This window comes from Zasmidium cellare (genome assembly GCF_010093935.1).
Source record: "Zasmidium cellare ATCC 36951 unplaced genomic scaffold M409scaffold_13, whole genome shotgun sequence".
NCBI classification, from domain to species: Eukaryota; Fungi; Ascomycota; class Dothideomycetes; order Mycosphaerellales; family Mycosphaerellaceae; genus Zasmidium; species Zasmidium cellare.
In genome coordinates, this window is record NW_022986957.1 from 843,903 (window position 1) to 862,501 (window position 18,599).

Sequence of the window (18,599 nt, forward strand, 5' to 3'; positions counted from 1 at the left end):
TGTACGATGCCTGCTTCAGATAGCTCTCAACTGCCAAGACCGGTCGTCTCTCGGGGCCAGCCACAAAAATCAAACAGATCAGCAATAGCAACGCTGTCAGGAACAGCCTCGATGGTTCTCTGGGGCTAGGATGTCACTGTGGGCGTGGTTCCATCAGTGCAGACGTTGACAGCCGTTGCTGAAGTGACGACACACTCCACGTGCTACATCATGAGACAAGCACGGGCTGGCCTGAGGCTCTCGCTTTTTCTGGAGATCCCTGCAACTTTCTTGCCAAGACCGACGTCATGGGCCAACACGTGATCTGGATTTCCATAGAATCATCGCATTGAGACAACCAGAACAGCACAGAAAAGGCAGTAGAGCTCTCGCAGCTTCCATATTTGTCGACGAATCAGTGTGAGTGAATGTTGGCGGCGGCATCTCGCGACAGGTCCGCAGACAGAAGGTGCGAGGGGCGGGTAGATGTGGCGCGCGCTTTCCTGACGATTCTGGAGGGAAGCTTCGAGAAACATCGCTGAAGCAGACTCTTTTGACGCAGCTCTACTTATTTTGCCAACCGCACACAACAATTCTCTCCTCCCACACACAACACAAACACCACTTCTTCGTCTCTCAACCACCCCGAGACCACTACCACGAACGACTTCTTTTCCAATCGCGTTTTTGATACCCCCACCTTTCCTACTCGACAACTGACCCACATCCACCATGGCACCAGCAATCGGCATCGACTTGGGTACTACCTACTCCTGCGTAGGTGTGTTCCGTGACGACCGCATCGAGATCATCGCCAACGACCAGGGCAACCGGACCACGCCCTCCTTCGTCGCCTTCACCGACACCGAGCGGTTAATCGGTGACTCCGCCAAGAACCAAGTCGCCATGAACCCCGCCAACACCGTCTTCGATGCGAAGCGCCTGATCGGCCGCAAGTTCCAAGACGCTGAGGTGCAGGCCGACATGAAGCACTTCCCCTTCAAGGTCATCGAGAAGCAGGGCAAGCCTGTCGTCCAGGTCGAGTTCAAGGGCGAGGAGAAGACTTTCACACCAGAGGAGGTCTCCTCCATGGTCCTCACCAAGATGCGTGAGACCGCAGAGTCATACCTCGGTGGCACCGTCAACAACGCTGTCGTCACTGTTCCAGCATATTTCAACGACTCGCAGCGACAAGCCACCAAGGACGCTGGTCTCATCGCCGGCCTCAACGTCCTCCGTATCATCAACGAGCCAACCGCAGCTGCTATTGCCTACGGTCTCGACAAGAAGACCGAGGGCGAGCGCAACGTGCTCATCTTCGATCTGGGTGGTGGTACCTTCGATGTGTCCCTCCTTACCATCGAGGAGGGCATCTTCGAGGTCAAGTCCACGGCCGGAGACACCCACTTGGGTGGTGAGGACTTCGACAACCGACTCGTCAACCACTTCGTTAATGAGTTCAAGAGGAAGCACAAGAAGGTTAGTAGTGCCTCAGAAACCGACAACTATCCCCAGAACAACAAGCTAATCAATTCGCAGGATTTGACTTCCAATGCCCGGGCCCTCCGTCGTCTGCGGACAGCATGCGAGCGTGCCAAGCGCACTCTCTCTTCGTCTGCTCAGACCTCCATCGAGATCGACTCCCTGTACGAGGGCATCGACTTCTACACCTCCATCACCCGTGCCCGATTCGAGGAGCTCTGCCAGGACCTCTTCCGCTCTACCATGGAGCCAGTCGAGCGTACCCTCCGCGACGCCAAGATCGACAAGTCCTCCGTCCACGAGATCGTCTTGGTCGGTGGCTCTACCCGTATCCCCAAGATCCAGAAGATGGTCTCCGACTTCTTCAACGGCAAGGAGCCAAACAAGTCCATCAACCCCGACGAGGCCGTCGCCTACGGTGCTGCCGTCCAGGCTGCCATTCTCTCTGGTGACACTTCCAACAAGTCGACCAACGAGATCCTGCTCCTCGACGTCGCGCCGTTGTCTCTCGGTATCGAGACTGCCGGTGGTGTCATGACTCCTCTGATCAAGCGCAACACCACCATCCCAACCAAGAAGTCCGAGGTCTTCTCCACCTTCTCCGACAACCAGCCAGGTGTGCTCATCCAAGTCTTCGAGGGTGAGCGTGCTCGCACGAAGGACAACAACCTGCTCGGCAAGTTCGAGCTCACCGGCATTCCACCAGCTCCTCGTGGTGTCCCACAGATCGAGGTCACCTTCGACCTTGACGCCAACGGCATCATGAACGTCTCTGCCCTCGAGAAGGGTACCGGCAAGACCAACAAGATCGTCATCACCAACGACAAGGGCCGCCTCTCCAAGGAGGAGATCGAGCGCATGCTTGCTGAGGCCGAGAAGTACAAGGAGGAGGACGAGGCCGAGGCTTCCCGTATCCAGGCCAAGAACGGTCTCGAGTCGTACGCCTACTCCCTCAAGAACACCCTCAGCGACCCCAAGACCGAGGAGAAGCTTGAAGCTGCCGACAAGGAGAAGCTGAAGGCTGAGATTGACAAGACCGTCGCTTGGCTCGACGACAATCAGCAGGGCACCAAGGATGAGTACGAGAGTGCTCAGAAAGAGCTCGAGGGTGTTGCCAACCCCATCATGATGGTAAGTTCATCACAACTCCCCGATTGAACACATTGAACATATGCTAACTTCTTTTGCAGAAGCTCTACGGTGCTGAGGGCGGTGCTGGCGGCATGCCTGGTGGTATGCCAGGTGGTGCCGGTGGCTTCCCAGGTGCTGGCGGCCCAGCTGGCGGCGCTGGTGGCGATGACGGCCCAACCGTCGAGGAGGTTGACTAAATGCTTCCTCCCAAGCATCCTTTCTCTTCTTGATACCTACATGCATGGCAGTACGGCGTTAACACAGGGAAATTAGATGGGTTATGAGCGATGACTGGGATGACGGAAAAAGCATCATCCTGTTTCCTGTAATGTAGCATGCCTTTCAAAAGATGAAAGGCTTCAGCAGCAATGAAAGAGTTCAAAAAACAACAATGTTCCATCTCTGGTCTCCCTTACTGTCTGACATCTATTCATATTGACCTTCTACCTCGAATATCACCACCATCCCGCCCATCTCTATCTCGACCACGCTGACATGCTGTATCAGAGCACTCGAGACAGCTGAAAATTCACGGGAATGATGATGACATTGGCAAACGTGTCTTTCATACTCTTCGGCGTCTTCCCTCTCCGACTTCTCACGAGGCGCAGGCTCAAAGCATCATCAACCTTCACAAACATTCATCCCCGAAATCATACCTATCACCGTGCCAACAACTCGGCGTTGCAAAAGTTGGCTCCTTCGAGATTCTTGGGGATAGCTGGTTCATCATGCTCTCCTCGTCCATCGTGCTCTCCATCCTCGTCCGAGACTCCTTCGGTCTGTAGGGAGCGGAAAAACGTGGCTGAGATCCAAATCTGAACAATCCATCTTCCTCCACGGCTTTCATATTCCTGTCTCATTCGGTGTTCGGGCCTGACTTCTCATCATGGAGGTTACTTCGTCCTGGATCTGAGGAGACTGACGATGGTAAACTGCCCTGGAGATGACACATCCCCAACACATGATCGCTGACTGAGCTCTCAACACACCACCTGAGCCTCGTGTACGGGATGAGACTGCTGGGATACCCAGAACCTCAGTCATTCCATACTCCTCGATTCCCAAAAACCGACCAGCTTCACGCCTTTGAATCCACCACTGGCTGATTGATATGATTAGCTCAGCAGCAAGGTACTGATAATGCTAGAGCATTGAATCTTCATACCACTCGTTTGTATCTTCTCACAACTACTAGATCGATGGAGTAGCGCCTCATATATGTACAGTTAATTCCATGTCAATCTTCTGCCGATTTGATATCAGATCTCCTTTCCTACATCCCCTTTCCTACGCCTCAATGCTCCCTCCCCCATCCCCCTCACCACGCAAGCTACTAAAACTCCGTACTAAGCACCTTCTTCAACACCGCACTCTCCCTCTCCAACTCCTCCACCCGCCCCTGCCCACTCGAAATCTTCCCCAACAACCACTGCACCCTCGCCAACAACTCCCGCGGCTGCTTCGGCAACTCCCCCAAAAGCTTCAACTCCTGCTCATACTTATCAATACTCTTATTCTCCCCGGCAATCGCCTCCCCGAGCAACCCCAGCTCCATCTTCGCCCGCAGCACATTATCATCGCGCAGCTGCTGGAACGCCGGGAGGTACACCGGTTTGCCCGGCTTGATGCTGTGCGGCCGGCCGTTGGACGACTGCACGGTGATGAGCTCGGCCTGCTCGAGGGCTTGCAGGGCCTTGTCGCCGTTTGTGGCGAAGGGCGTCTGCAGCAGGACTTCGTTGTAGCGCAGGGTTTCGTTGTCCGCGAGGCTGCGGACTAAAGTCCAGGCTTGCGCGGACGTCCAGTCGCGGTTGTCGCTGTTGAGGAGGAGGTACATTTTGAGGATCTCGGAAGAGGATTGGTCGATGATTTCTTGGACTGCCTTTGTGGGTGTCTCGCCGGCTTTGATGCGGCGGGCGAAGAATTCGAGGTCCGTGAGGCGGCCGCCGAGGTAGCCGATGACTTGGTCGAGTTCGCGGAGGTCTTCGCGTTTTTGGGAGGGGGTGAGGGGTTTGCCGTCTTCGCCGGTTTGGTCGTCTTCGCCGACGACTTTGCTCGGTTCGGCGTCGAAGTCGAGGTGGTTGATCACGTAGCGTTTGGCGACGTCTGGGGAGCAGTCTCCTAGGGAGATTTGGCGGAAGACGCGGTCGGGGAGGGCTTTGCTGAGGGATTTGCTGAAGGAGACGTCGGTTGTGAGGAAGATGACGTGGGCGATGTTGGAGGTTGTGAGTTGGGCGGCCCATTCTGCTAGTTTGTCGTAGACGAGAGCAGCGCCGGCCTCGCCGTTCTTGTGCAGGAAGTTGTCGATGACTACGACTGGTCGTCGTTCGGGGTGCGCTTCGAGGAACTCGTCATCGGACAGCTTGGAGTCTTTGTCGTCGCTCTTGCGGCCTTCCAATGCGATGCTCTTCAATGCCGTCGACGTCTTTGTCCAGATCTTGCTAATCTGAGCGTCTAGCGTATCGGAGAAGCCTGCTTTTGATCCAGTCATACCTTGCGCTGCGAGGTCCATCAACCCGCTTATGTTGTTCATCCAGGAGAAGACAGGCCAGTAGCCAACCTGTGCAGCAGCAGAGGCGATGGTAGCAGCATCTCCGCGAGCTTCTTGCATCGGTTTGCAGTCAATTGTGAGAACCCTGGCATCGTCAGTCACGACTAGATATGAGCATCTCAGAATGTAAATCATACCTATGAGCCTCCCTCTTATGCTGCAACGCATGTTCAACAACCAACTCCCTCTTCCCACTACCCCTCGGGCCCTGGACCACAATAAACGTATCAGCAGACTCCATCAACCAAGACTGAATCTGCTCAATCTCTCGCTGGCGGTCCTCCCACACAACCTGCATGCCCCCATCATTCGAATCAGATTCCTTTCCAAATGCTCTGACCTTGTTGATCAGATCCTCTCCTTGCTGGCGGAACCACCGAAACACGAAGTTATCCTCCAGATGGAACGCCCTGGTAATATGCGCCTTGATGGAAAGCGTTCGGATGGGATCGAAAATCGCCACCGTAATCGTCGCCACTAACGCCGCGAACAACGGGATCATAATCCGGATATTCTTCGACATCCAATCCTTGATCCACCCCGTCCGCTGCTTCTTCTCGTACGTCAGTCTCAGCACCGTCCCCATCTTCCCGCCTCCCTCAGCATGCGATACCGTATACCCGTGCATGCAATTCTTCGCCATGATCGCCTTGCGGTAATGCGAGAAGTCCAAATACGCATATCGCGGCACGACTTTGGAGTCGGACGGCTGAGCGATGATATCTGAAAGTTTGCCAAAGGGGCGGAAGAAGCTATACAATTGCTCTTGGCTGAGCTCCGCCGCTTCTGCGCCAGGCTCGGTGGGGAGGAATTCGACTTTGACCCGTCGGGATGGGTTGCGGGAGAGATCCTCAACCCACGGCTTTCCTAGCACGAGGTTTGCGCGTACGCTCGTGAAGGGGTTCCACCAGGGTCGGGCTTTGTGGTCTCGCAAATACTTGGCCACGGCATCTGCGATCGACTTGGAATCGTGGGAATTATCGTGGTTGAACTTGAGGAACGCGCCACCCTCCCCGAATCTCGGGAGAACCTCCACCACGTCCGCATTCCCCAGTTTCGCTTCCTGTGTAGCCTTCTCGAAGATCCTCGCTGGGTTGATGACCCCCAAACTGTCGTTCTGCGTCATGTCGATGAGTTTGGAGGGTTTCCGTCCGATTCGGCTTGTGATTCGCACGAGGGAGTTAAGATTTGGTGGGAGGATGCTGTTGAAGAAGAGGATACCTTCAGATGGGGTTGTAGTAATGTGTCCTGATTTGTTATCGCCTGTGTCGCCGACCATGTATCTTTTTGCAGTCCAAGAGGTTCTTGTGGAGGGTATTATTACTCCTCGTGCCAGGCCGCTTGGTCGGCTCAGAAGCCATCGGGATAACATGATTCTTAGAGAGGAGCCTGCCGGCTCGTCAAGATTTTATTATTGTGACATATCCAAAGAGATCATAGTCCCAGTCAAAGAAGAGATGGAGGAAATGATGGGAGGACGTATGAGTATAGTGATTGCTGAAGTGAGGGATGGATGTGGCGCATGCCACAGCTCTCTCGACGCGCCAAGCCCGCCACTCAAAACCCGGTTTCCATTCACTTCGCTTCTTCACGCTAGCCAGATGTAGGACAAGACCTATCAATCACATACCAGAACTCTGGGTCATGGCTTTCGTCAGGAGAGAACATTGTAGGATAACAAAGTATGTCATATATTCATTCCGATCAAATGTTAGATTCGTCAAATGCACTCTCAAATCGTCAAACTCCAAGCCGCAACCCCCGGGTCCAACGCCTGCCAAACAAACGGCATCCCCTGACTCAACCCATTCGCATCAAAGCCGCGATTCCTCACAACTTCACTCCTCGCACTCATAGCGCTCTTGAACTTCTCATTCGCCGCTCGAGTCGCACTGTTCATGCGGTGCAGCATGATCGGATCGTCGAACATGTTGATCAGGGAGCGGTTCGTATTCGCCAGCAATGGACGAGCGAAGTTGGCGGCTACGCCGATGAATCCGAGGGCTTTGTCGAGGGGTGGAAGGTAAGATGCTACGTCTGTGACGTTTTTGGCGGTTGGGATGGGTTTGTATAGCGCTGTTGGGTGGAAGGGGAGGGTCGAGGCGACGGTGATGAGTTGATTGAGATTGATGGCGTGGTGGGAAAATGAGACGAGACGGCCGATTTCTGCGAGGAGGGTCGCGAGATTTGAGCGGGTTTTGATTGTAGGGAAGTCGATGACGCCGGCGGGTCCGTTGGCCTCCTTTATCCAAGCTTGGAGTTCCTTGTCGCTTGATATGGCGGCGTCGGAAGAGTAGTATGACGAGATGAAGGTCCCTGTGAAGTCTCTGATGGCGTTGTAGATGGGCGTGGCGTCTTCGTAGAATGGGAAGCTCTTGAGTGCAGGACCAACTGGGGAGTTGATGAGGCCTCGTTTTTCGAGGTTAGTCAGGAAGTAGTTCGATCGGAGAGCACCAGCTGAGCCGTTAAAGTAGGTCTCATTAGCAAATTGTGCAGCAGCAGCCCCCGAATTTCCGAAGTATTGGTCGATGTCACCTCCAGGTCGGATGAGGATCACCAGTGCCAGTGGGCGAATGCCAAAGGCGCCGTAGAGAACTAAATGTGTCAGCTTCTACCGGTTATATGCATAAGCAGAAGAACTTACGACGTTTCAGAATAGCCAGAACAGGATGACTGTCAGACAACGTACGAACAGCCGCTTCGTGCACAATCTCGGCGACGAAGTGATTCCTTGAGAAATGGTCGAACTGTGCCATGAAGAAGTCGTTCACATTGAACATGATCTTTGCAAGCAACCAATCGTCGGCAGTATCCTCAGGGGTGTAAACCAGGTTATTGCTGACGCCAGTGCGGATTGCAAGCGGCAATAAATCGCCGCTGGAGGGACAGATGTAGAAAAGAGCGTCACATGCGGGGGCGTACTGCGGTGGTTGCGCTTTTTGCAATCTTCCTTGGACAGTATGATCGACGTAGAACAGTCTTCCAGACGTGAAGAGACTCTCCAAAGTTTGGCCAGTGACTTTGGCAACGATCGCGTTGTCAACTTCGAATGGTATGCTGTCGCTGGGAGGGTTCAATCGCCGTACAGCATACGGATTGAACGAGAGTCGTTCCATAGAGAACAATAGATCCTGCGTATAGTTGGTGAGAATTCCATCATATTGGCCAGTCGGTTGGGAACTCGGTTGCCATTCGCCGTCATATAATTTTGTATAATCGTCCAACGTCTTGAGACCGTTGTACTGCAAATCTGTCAGCTGGCGTCTCGTGTTGTAGGGATAGAGCGACTACCTTTGCATTATCCAGACGGGCCTTCGCGTCGTCGGTCCTCATAATGGTCACTTGCGCAGCGAGCTCTGCGTCGTCTATTGCGCCGTCCATCGTTGCATATGTCGTTCCGAGGACCCCGGCAGGATAATAAGGCCCAACACCAACAGGAGGGCCATATGTGAACGTCAACTGTTTGGTAGTGATGTCCGCGGCTCTGAGGACGTCTGGTCCATTCGGTGGCAGAGAATATGGCAGGAGCGACGAGGAACTGCTATTGTCCTGTCTCTCTTGCAATAAGTGGACCTCATCTCCTATATCCGGCACTGGTGAGGCAGAGACGGCCGCCAGCAGAAGAGAATATATGACAGATCTCATGTCTGCTCGTCCGAAAAAAGTTCCTGGGAATAGAGCGAACGTGTAATACCTGCGCACGCACAGCTGATGAAGAGAGGGTACCTACAGAAGCATTAATACTCCCATCAAGCCATCTGCGTATGCCCTGGAGCGGAACAGAGGCTGTCGACACTTCACATCGCTCACAGCCGTGGTATATGCATGCAACCCCTAGCGCCAGACGCCACGGAACAGCATGGAAATCCCATAGTCACTTTTAATTGGCGCGAATGCAGCCAACATCCATCGGTCCCGGGTCAGGCGAAAGGTTGTCTTGTCGGCGCTGCGCGTGCTCGCATCCTGTGAGTGGTTGCGATGTTGGATCCCCGAAGGCGCTCTGTATTCCCTGAATAGGATGCGGCAGGTCTTGTCCCGGTCAGTGTGGCAGTCGTGAGCAGACTTCCGGTGACACCGCAGGAGAGAACCAAGACCCCGAGGATCTTGCCTGTATCCGTGCATCCTGTTTAATGTTCCTGGGGGAAAGTCAGCCAGGAATACAAAATTAGCTCCTGTTCAGCTTGGAAAAGAAGGTGGGATGTTTGCCACGTGATATCGAATTAGCTTTTGGCATGAATGTGCCGACGAACGATGGATTTGTGAGCATTCGTTAATCATGCCATTTCTTGCTGATGCAGATGAAGCCTTCGCCGACGTCAGACGTGACACCGTACAAGAAATCGGTCGGCGATCTGACTGACCGTTCTCGTAGGATGCGAGAATAGCGAGAACAAACCAATGCGGGCAACAATGAGCTTGCGTGCTAGAACGGGAAACCACAGCAGGTGTCGGCCCAAGCAGAGCCCCAGTTTCGTGCCTCGTGCTTGAGTAACGTTCATCTGTCATGCCACGTTACAAATGGTAGCTTACAGTGTCAAGCCTCCTGTGGCTCGGCTTTGATCTCATCTGTGAACATGGGCTCCTGTTTGATGATGGGGGTATCGCCTTCTTCCTTCTTGACAGAGCCCTCATCGGTGCTCGAGTTACTGACCATACTGGCCCTCTTCGACAGTGGTTGCAGTCCTGACAAATCTTGATGATCGTGCAACAATGTCTCCGTCGCGCTGAGGCGGCTCTTCTCATTGACGGGCGGCTTGCGCGGTCTCCTGGTGGAGCCCGTGCTGCTCGTTGAGTGTGCACTACTGCCTCTGCGTTCGCGTCGTTGGTGTCTAAAACGAGTCAGCCAGAAGCTCGGCACCGAGCATTATTTGATGGGATGCTGTGCTACACGTACCGTGCCTCTGAATCTGGGGTCGGTGCTCGCGAGTGCGAGGAGTTTCGAGAATGCGAGCCATCACGAAGGATGCTCTCTTTATGTCGTCGCTCTTTGATGACTGGTACTGGTACCTTCTCTTTCAGCGCGAGTTTGTCGAGATCAAGCTGGCGTCGCGACTTTCGGGTTGTGAACAGACCAAGGCGAACATTGTGCCAACCTCGCCAGCCTGTCCACCACAGCCATCCACTTTCGCGTTTTGCCACTTCTCGCTGGCGAGCTTTCACAATCGCACGAAGTGAAGTGCGCCTAGAGTTTTCTCGTTCCCAGTACTCCATGCGGAAAGTGTCCCATCCTTCTCTGAAGTCGGGCGAGAACGGCTTTGGCAAAAGCAAGACTCTTAAAACATCCCCACCGGGCGCGAGATCTTCTTCCAAGAGGCCATGTTTCGCTGCGTGAGTGTTCCAGTGATCTTTTGATGCGTTGGCCTCGATATCCTTTGGTATCACCTGAAAGTTGACACGATCTTCTCGTAACCATCCGAACGGATCCAGCATCCCAATCCAGCCGAGGACTTCGGAAAGGAAAGAGCCCTTCACCACCACGACTTTCAGGTTGAAGCCTCGCAAGCCACGGTTGGTAGTCCCCACGAACTTTCTCGGCCATCGAACGCCTCGTTCGTACATGCCAGTGCCCAAGAAGAGGCAGAAGGTGACTATGCCAGAGCACCAACCGAGCTTCTCCGCTGACTCCAGGACCCAATAGACGCTTCCCCCAACGCCACTGCCATCTTCTCGAGGTCGGAAGAAGAGTAGGTAGGTGAATGAGAGGTTCCACGCCGTGAGGGTAATAAGAAGCAATAGATGCATGCGCAGCCGGGCGCGCAGGCTGATGTACTGCAGTCTTAGGGAGGATTCCAGAATAAGTAGATTGAGATATATTTGTGGCGGACTTGACGGCAAGGCATCTCGAGGGTCGTTGTGATGTCCAGGCAATGACGGCGGTACTGGCGCAGTGATAGAGTGCGAGGTCGATGAAGCCTACCTCAAGGTCGTTAGCCTGAAGATTTGCATGCGGTGCGATTCATGGCGGTCTTACCTTCGCATTGGCAGCCACTTGCTCCGCCGATACATCGGGCGGAGGCGCGCCCTTGACTATGCGGTCGATCGGGTCGCTCATGATGCTGATGGGGGAGTGTGATATAAATGCGATTGCAGACCCCAGCAGCGGCGTGAAGTTCGCAATGCCCGTCCCAGCACCAACATCCCAGTACGCGTGACGTCAAATTGTGAGCGGTGTTTTGATGGATGAGTGACCCGGTCACGACTCCATGGCGAGTTGCATGTGACAGGCGGCTCTGGCGTCGGCGGGTGTTCCTGAGCGCGAGGGTAAAGTGTTGTTGAGGGCGATGCAGAGTGGAAGCTCTTCGGATTGCCGCAACGTGGGCGACCAAGTGGCGTGAATGGCTGGTTGAAGCCCTCGGATTGTGCGGCGGCTGCCAGAGCCAGGGATCGGCGCGCCCTCCAACACAAATATAATGCTCCACGATCTGGTATGAACAACTCTCCTCGTGCTCACCTCCAGAATGTGGCAGCCTGGTCTCGTCTGTCAGCCTCGTGCGAAACACAATCTCCGTCCGCCGCATCATACGCCCGTTCGCCTGTGACCGCAGCGCGGATATAACCCACTCCCGCTTGCTTAAAGCACCAATCCGTCGCCTACAGTGGCTGCTCTCCTCAAGTCGGCGGGAGCAAGTCTCCTCGCATTTCCTGCCAGCCTTCGTTCATCCCTCCTCCTCGCCGCAATCTACAACGTAAACAAGGAACCCATTCCACCGCAAACCTCATCGAGAAACTACACCACGACCACTATGGCCTCCGAGCCGCCGAGCGCGCCCATGGGCAACCGACCAGTACTGGCCCGGCAGCGCGCAAAGGAGGATGCAGAGGCTGAGGGCAAAGCACCTCCAAAGGCGAGCTACTTTCCTTTGGGATATAAAGATGGCTTCTCGCAGTGGTGGGCAAGCCTGGCTCCTGCTGTCACCGAGCACAAGGTCATGAGCTTCATCCCGTACCTTCAGAAACCACCCACCCAGACTGGCAGCGCGCCGCCTAGCACGACCACATCATCTCTGAGCCTGGATAAGAGCGTGTCTGACGTGGAGTGTGTGCAAAGAACGAGCAGCATAAACGATCCTTATGGCCCACGACAGTGGCAAAGCAACATGGTGCAGCTGGCGGGCAAGAACAGATACCTGAACGAGTTCAGTGTGGAAAGATTGGGTGAAGACGTCAACAACAACCTGGTTATGTTGCACGGATATGGCGCCGGATTGGCCTTCTTCTACAAAAACTTCGAGGCACTGTCACGCTTGCCACACTGGAAGCTGTACGCTCTGGACATGCCAGGGATGGGTCGCAGCAGTCGCCCACCTTTCAAGATTCACGCAAAAGATAAGGAAGGCAAAGTAAGAGAAGCAGAGAATTGGTTCGTGGATGCTCTTGAGGAGTGGCGCAAGAAGAAGGGCATAGAGAAGATGACACTGCTCGGACACAGCATGGGTGGCTACATGGCAGTTTGCTATGCTTTGAAATATCCAGGCCATCTCAATAAGCTCATTCTGGCATCGCCAGTTGGCATACCCGAGGATCCATATGCTGTGAACGAAGACATGCCAGAGCCAGGCGACAGCACTATGGTCAACGAAGTTACACAAGACGCCAATGACGCAACAGCAGCCAAGAAGCCACCACCGCGCAGGCAGATGCCCAAGTGGTTTGCAACTCTTTGGGACGCCAACATCTCGCCATTCTCCTTGGTACGACTCTCTGGTCCTCTAGGTCCTCGACTAGTCAGTGGCTGGACGAGTAGGCGCTTCTCGCACCTGCCTGAAGACGAGGCCCAATCACTTCACGACTACAGCTATTCTCTGTTTCGACAACGTGGCTCTGGCGAGTACGCTCTGGCGTATATTCTGGCCCCTGGAGCTTTTGCTCGATCGCCTCTGATTAGGAGAATTCATGGAGTGGGACGTCAGTACCTCGAAGTCCACAAGGAACCATCGCCCGACAACTCCTCTGCTACTTCGTCATCCGCAGCTAGCAAAGTCCGAGAAACGGGCATTCCCGTCGTCATGTTGTACGGCGAGAGCGACTGGATGGACGTCGCAGGTGGCTATGCTTCAGAAGAGGCTATCAACGCTGAGAAGAAGAAGGCATTGGCTCAGGCGTCAGACAGAGAGAAGAAGCTGGAGAACGGCGACGTCAAAGTCTCGATCATCCGCAAGGCCGGTCACCACGTCTACCTCGATGGTTACGAGCAATTCAACAACGAGATCTTCGACGAGCTGAGGGATGTGGAAAAGCGGCAAAAGAGACTTGCTGCATTGGCATGAATGGAACTTGTGGTGATATTTTCGCCTTGGATTTTAGCGACGGCGCTGGGGTTTTGGAAGAGTCTAAACGATAGACGAACAGCTACTAGAGAGAGTCGAACTGATGAAGAACTTTACTACACAGCATCTACCTTCGTGCAGGGCTTGATATATGGTCGTACTGATACACACCTCACTGTCCATTCCTTCACAATAGGGCCGACTATCCAATCCTTGCCGAGAGCCGTAATTGGCAACAATGGGTCGACCAATCGTTGCCGACCCCTGAGACGCCACAGGAACGAAGAATTCAACCTCGCGCGCCACGCTTCTACTGAAAAGCATTGGTACGAATGGTTGAAGCTGTCGAGGTCATCATACTAATCGCCATGAGTAAGTACCGTTAGGCGCATGTGAGGCAAAAAGCTTGTTACTGTTTCTTCGACGACCTCACCTCTTCATCATCAAGTTTCCGCCTATATAACTCGACTCCCCAGGACGTATACGCAGACCAATCCCACGAGAAGAAATAAAAAAGTTCTACAGACCAAACCGCAGTCCGCGCCAAACCGACCAACATGGCCACCCTCCTCCCCCTCCTCGCCCTCTTCGCCACCTCCACCCTCGCCCAATCCTCTATCCTCTCCCTCCCCTTCTACGGCTACGACACCCAACCCATCGTCGCCTCCATCCTCTCCTCCAACCCCACCGCGACAACCCTCGCCCTCGCCTGCCGCCCCGGCACCGACGCCTCCGACTGCGGCCTCTTCCCCGCACAGACCCTCACCATCGGGCCCTCGACCTACAACATGTTCATCGGCGAGGGGACCGCGTTCACGGGGACGCAGCAGTGTGCCACGCAGGGGACCACGGCGGCGGTTTGTACCGAGAGTAATGCGGGGAGTGAGGCGAATTTTCCTGGGGTTAGTACCACGACGTATGAGGGGACGGATGTGGTTGTTCTTCCGGTTACGGTTACGGCGGGGGTGGAGCGGTTGGGTGGTGGTGAGTCGTTCTCGAGGATTTGTAGGAGTGCGTGTCGAGCTGATGTTGTTGTTTTAGGTGGTTCTGCGTCTGCCTCGACGGGTTCTTCTGGATCGAGCGCGCCGGCTTCTGTGAGCGCGACGGCTACGTCGAGTGGAGAGGTTACGATGTTGACGGGGACTGCTTCGTCTTCGTCTTCTTCGGCTTCGAGGTCGGGATCTGAAAGCTCGTCTTCTTCTTCTGGTACGGGATCGGCTACTGGATCTGCTGCGGCGACGTCTTCGAGTAGCGCTGCTATGGCCGCCACGAAGGTGTCGGGAGGACTCTTTTCATTTCTTTTGGCGGCTGCTAGTGCGTTTGGATATGCTCTGTCCTAGAGGGAGTAGCATAAAGTTCAATTCGACGACAGAAGACACAAAACAGTATTCAAACATTCGAGTTCAATAGTGATCAAAACGAAGAAGTGCCGAAACAGTACGCCGCACCGCAAGTGTCCAACATTATTACGCACCAGTGCACCGATCATGGGAACCTCGCGCACCGCAGTGACTGATGGAACCACTGAGGAACAATCCATCTGTAGACTGAACACCAAAGAATGAGAGACCAATCCTATCATGGCGAGGCAGCAGAGTGAGAAAGGAAGCAGCGTGAGTGGAGGTTGATCTACCTAGAACTGAAAAGACTCACTTCTCGGGCAAATTGCGAGGTCTCAGGACACGATCACTTGTTGTTTACACTAAAGATCACCTGTTTTGAGTCTACAGCTCACTCTGAGTTTATCACATACTTTTGAATGTATCTTCGTTGAAGCTCTCGTTTGAATAGCTATCGGAGGCATTCTTCCAGTCCACTGCCTCTAGCATAACTCGTCTATCCTGGCACAGGGAAAACAACAAGCCCTTGTCGATGCAATATCATGCGCTACCGTTCTGCTCAGTCGGATCTCTCCTTCTCATTTCACGTCCTCTGCGATGTTGTGTCCTTCCCCAAATCTCTACGTGGTCGAACTCTTGCATGCCGCCAAACCTGGCTATCTCCATGCTTCCGAAACTGTCTCGTGAAGCCTGCCAAGTCATATGAATGTAATGTAGTGTCCTACCACGTCTCTTTCAAGAGGTCATCGTACTTCTCCAGAAGACCCGAACCGCACACACGAGCAGGAAAATGAGAGCAGCTCAGCGATCGCATTGCCTCAAGGTCGCCTCGCGCACACTTCTCTAGCGTCTGCTGGTCGTGCAGGATACGGTCAAGCAATGCAATGTCGTGTGAAATGCGCTGATGGCTGTCTGCGGCCTCGTCTTCGATGGACGATCGGACTCTCTCCAGGGTCACTTTTGCAAGCCGAATGGTAGTCTCGGTGCCGCGTTCGAGGAGCGGCCATACCACGAACAGATGTGAGGCAGGCCCGAAGGCGTGATTGACGACAGGTCCGTGCGGACAATCGATCAGGACTCGCACATGTTCTTCGATTGAGATCTGCGCGGCGTAGAGGAATTCGGACCCTTGCAGACCATAACACCTCATCTGGAGTTCCGCGGCGTTGCTCGCAATGTCGCTGAGCAATTGCACCAGGATGAACAACGGAATCTTCGCTACGCCCACGAGGAGTGGGTTCTGCATGCAGGCGCGGAAGAAGTCCCACTTTCTCTAAGCACGGATGATGTTGGTGTATCGGACGACAGCAAGTTTCTGACCCCGAACTCCCTTGCTCGCCATCTCCTCGGCGGCCTTTCTCACGAGCATGGTCCCCTGCAGACAGTCCGTGATGAACATCTCTACATCGAACGTCTTGCGGCTCATGTCATTCTCTATGAACTGTGATGCAGCTTGGTTGAAGCCCTGAGGACCTCCGAGGAACACCTTGACCTCCTGACCCGGGACTGACATTGTCTTGATCTCGGGTATGAAAATCTTAGCGTGTTTGGTGAGGAAGTCTTTGTCGGTGATGAGGATACCGGTCTTGATGATCTGGGGACTGTTGCCTCCCATGAGGATTGTAAAGGTCCGTCCTGGGTTGTCATTTCCGGAAATAGTGAGCTCGACTGTCGTCTTGAGCTGCTTGAAGGTCCAACGCATAGCTCGGCGGAAGATGGGGAAGTCGCGGCCAGCAAGCACCATTCTATTGGTCGGGTCGCCGTCCATTGGGTCTGGGTGAGTTACGGTAAACACCAGCGAAGCATATCGCAAAGCGAGGAGGCTCTTCTTATTGTCTTCGCAGATGACAGGGACATCAAGCTCGTGCAGCGTGGACGAGATATTCGGCCACCAAACGTCGGTCAACACGAAGTTGTTCTTACGGAAGACCTTCTTCGCCTCTTCGTTGATAGTCTTGTTGACGGCAAGGATGTTGGTGTGGAACTCGTAGGTGTGAGCCAAGCTGACATCGTGTGGATGTGTCTCGACTGGTTGGCCTGTCGCAGCTGCGCGTGCGACTCGGACGTCTCGAGAGCATGGTGCGACCACTTGCTCTGCATCGAGAAGATGGCCATAGATGATGTCGCGAAGCTCTCGAGGCAGCGGAAAGACTTGTCTTGGAGCGACGGCGTCTGGAGTGGCATTGTCTGCAGTGGTGGGATCGGAAGAGGTGGCATCGGGAGAGGTGTCGTCAGAAGAGGTGTCGTCAGAAGAGGTGTGGGTTGATGAGGTGTGGGTTGATGAGGTGTGAGTTGATGAGGTGTGAGTTGATGAGGTGTGAGTTGATGAGGTTTGGTTTGAAGAGGTGTGGTTTGAAGAGGTGCGGTCTCGAATGTCGGCGTGCGTGGATGATGTGAGTTGTTGAGCATCGCGGACCGCCTCGGGGGCGGTTGTGGTGTTGTCCGTCATCTCGCAGTCTCGCACAACGACTGGGGAAGTGTGTTGTGCAAGGTGACCGGAGTGCGATGACGAGTGCTGGGCAATAGAATGTGGAGAGGTCGCAGTATTTATGCCGGGCGCAGAGTGTCGCAGCGCTAGCAGAGCGGGCCGGATCTTGGCAGTCACATGTCACTGGATTGGAAAAGTGAATATCAGCAATCTTCACCTGTAGACGACATCAACAAAAATGGGGCATGACGTACATCACCAACGTGAGAGAATCAACGACGAAGTGTCCATTTGGTATCTGCCCCCTTCCTATACGCCGTACTCCATGCTGCCATGCCTTCTGAATCGATTTCACAAGCTCGACCACACCTCACTCGCCAGATCTCCTTCCCTTCCTCTCACATCCACCACATTGACATCTCCTCGACCAGTATTGTGTATGATCGCCCGCTCGTATGCCCCCGTCTTCTGGTCCTGCTGAACCTCGATACCCAGCGATCGGTAGAAATGCATTTTCAGGACATTCGCATCCTCCTGATCCTCTCCGCCTCTCCTGGCACCGCCTTCCACTCCCTCCTTCTCCAAAGTCGCTAGTTGCTGCTTGAGCGCTGCAAGCTCCCCGCTCAACCTCTCACTCTCCATCTCCGCATCGTTGACACCCTTCGCGATCCTGAATTTCTCGGTATCCATTTTCAGCATCTCTGTCGCATGTTTTGACGCATCATGCCGCTCCTCTTCGTAGTCGTATTGGCCTTTGAGGTTATTGAGTCGCCGGCTGAGGTTGCTGAGGATGGCGTGTTGGCGGTCGAGTCGTGATTGTCGTGCGCCTGCGAGTGCGTGGAGTGAGTCTGAGACTCGCGATAAGCTGTCCTTGTCGGGTGCGATGTGGAACTTGTTGGTGGCTTCGGACATCAAGTCCACCGGGTCTTCGTCGAACAGCACCATCTTTGCGGTTGGAATGTCGGCGATGGGGTTTGTTCGTGGGGTATGCAATGGGTTTGTGGTGATGTTAAAGGCGTGAAGTCGATGTTGTCGTTTGGAGTAAACAAGCCGTCTCACGCGACAACGCGCCGTCGGCCCGCTGATAGGGTCGGCCAGACTTAACAAACTCTTAACCTACTCAACCTTAGCTAAGCGAGCACTTACCTACCTTCTACTGCTCTTTCTCCGTTTCCTTTAGTCCTAATACCTTTATTCCTTCTACTGAAATACCTTAAAATACTATATATATCGTCTAGTATACTATTATTATACCTACGTCCTTTAGACTCAAAGACTAGCGTAACTAGATCGAAGAACGAATAGCCTAGCGAGTACTTTATAAGACGATTCGAGAGGACCTTAAAGCGAGTACTAGTATAAGAGTAAGCCTAGCTACGATAGCTAGGTACCTAGCTAAGTAGAACGTTCGTATAAACGCC

The 18,599-nt window shown here is 54.0% G+C and overlaps 9 protein-coding genes across 9 annotated transcripts; 3 read left to right on the forward strand and 6 right to left on the reverse strand.

Annotated features, from left to right (window-relative positions):
• Positions 1–711: 711 nt before the first annotated feature.
• Positions 712–2,789, forward strand: M409DRAFT_65770 (uncharacterized protein; the record flags this gene model as incomplete). The annotated part of the gene is made up of 3 exons (XM_033816656.1): positions 712–1,458; positions 1,519–2,592; positions 2,652–2,789. The coding sequence occupies 3 exons, from the start codon at positions 712–714 to the stop codon at positions 2,787–2,789; spliced, it is 1,959 nt and encodes a 652-aa protein (XP_033669235.1).
• A 1,139-nt stretch (positions 2,790–3,928) lies between these two features.
• M409DRAFT_21781 (uncharacterized protein) lies at positions 3,929–6,422 on the reverse strand (the record flags this gene model as incomplete). The annotated part of the gene is made up of 2 exons (XM_033806025.1): positions 3,929–5,228; positions 5,281–6,422. The coding sequence occupies 2 exons, from the start codon at positions 6,420–6,422 to the stop codon at positions 3,929–3,931; spliced, it is 2,442 nt and encodes an 813-aa protein (XP_033669236.1).
• A 453-nt stretch (positions 6,423–6,875) lies between these two features.
• Positions 6,876–8,788, reverse strand: M409DRAFT_53623 (uncharacterized protein; the record flags this gene model as incomplete). The annotated part of the gene is made up of 3 exons (XM_033812426.1): positions 6,876–7,738; positions 7,788–8,385; positions 8,435–8,788. 3 exons carry the CDS (start codon positions 8,786–8,788, stop codon positions 6,876–6,878), a joined length of 1,815 nt encoding a protein of 604 aa, XP_033669237.1.
• An 889-nt stretch (positions 8,789–9,677) lies between these two features.
• Positions 9,678–11,195, reverse strand: M409DRAFT_53624 (uncharacterized protein; the record flags this gene model as incomplete). Its single annotated transcript, XM_033812427.1, has 3 exons — positions 9,678–9,972; positions 10,038–11,056; positions 11,115–11,195. The coding sequence occupies 3 exons, from the start codon at positions 11,193–11,195 to the stop codon at positions 9,678–9,680; spliced, it is 1,395 nt and encodes a 464-aa protein (XP_033669238.1).
• Positions 11,196–11,886: 691 nt separating this feature from the next.
• Positions 11,887–13,410, forward strand: M409DRAFT_21784 (uncharacterized protein; the record flags this gene model as incomplete). The annotated part of the gene is made up of 1 exon (XM_033806026.1): positions 11,887–13,410. One exon carries the CDS (start codon positions 11,887–11,889, stop codon positions 13,408–13,410), a length of 1,524 nt encoding a protein of 507 aa, XP_033669239.1.
• A 557-nt stretch (positions 13,411–13,967) lies between these two features.
• Positions 13,968–14,750, forward strand: M409DRAFT_21785 (uncharacterized protein; the record flags this gene model as incomplete). Its single annotated transcript, XM_033806027.1, has 2 exons — positions 13,968–14,394; positions 14,452–14,750. The coding sequence occupies 2 exons, from the start codon at positions 13,968–13,970 to the stop codon at positions 14,748–14,750; spliced, it is 726 nt and encodes a 241-aa protein (XP_033669240.1).
• Positions 14,751–15,471: 721 nt separating this feature from the next.
• M409DRAFT_21786 (uncharacterized protein) lies at positions 15,472–15,996 on the reverse strand (the record flags this gene model as incomplete). Its single annotated transcript, XM_033806028.1, has 1 exon — positions 15,472–15,996. The coding sequence occupies one exon, from the start codon at positions 15,994–15,996 to the stop codon at positions 15,472–15,474; it is 525 nt and encodes a 174-aa protein (XP_033669241.1).
• A 27-nt stretch (positions 15,997–16,023) lies between these two features.
• Positions 16,024–17,199, reverse strand: M409DRAFT_21787 (uncharacterized protein; the record flags this gene model as incomplete). Its single annotated transcript, XM_033806029.1, has 1 exon — positions 16,024–17,199. The coding sequence occupies one exon, from the start codon at positions 17,197–17,199 to the stop codon at positions 16,024–16,026; it is 1,176 nt and encodes a 391-aa protein (XP_033669242.1).
• A 330-nt stretch (positions 17,200–17,529) lies between these two features.
• Positions 17,530–18,123, reverse strand: M409DRAFT_65775 (uncharacterized protein; the record flags this gene model as incomplete). Its single annotated transcript, XM_033816657.1, has 1 exon — positions 17,530–18,123. The coding sequence occupies one exon, from the start codon at positions 18,121–18,123 to the stop codon at positions 17,530–17,532; it is 594 nt and encodes a 197-aa protein (XP_033669243.1).
• Between the last annotated feature and the right edge of the window lie 476 nt (positions 18,124–18,599).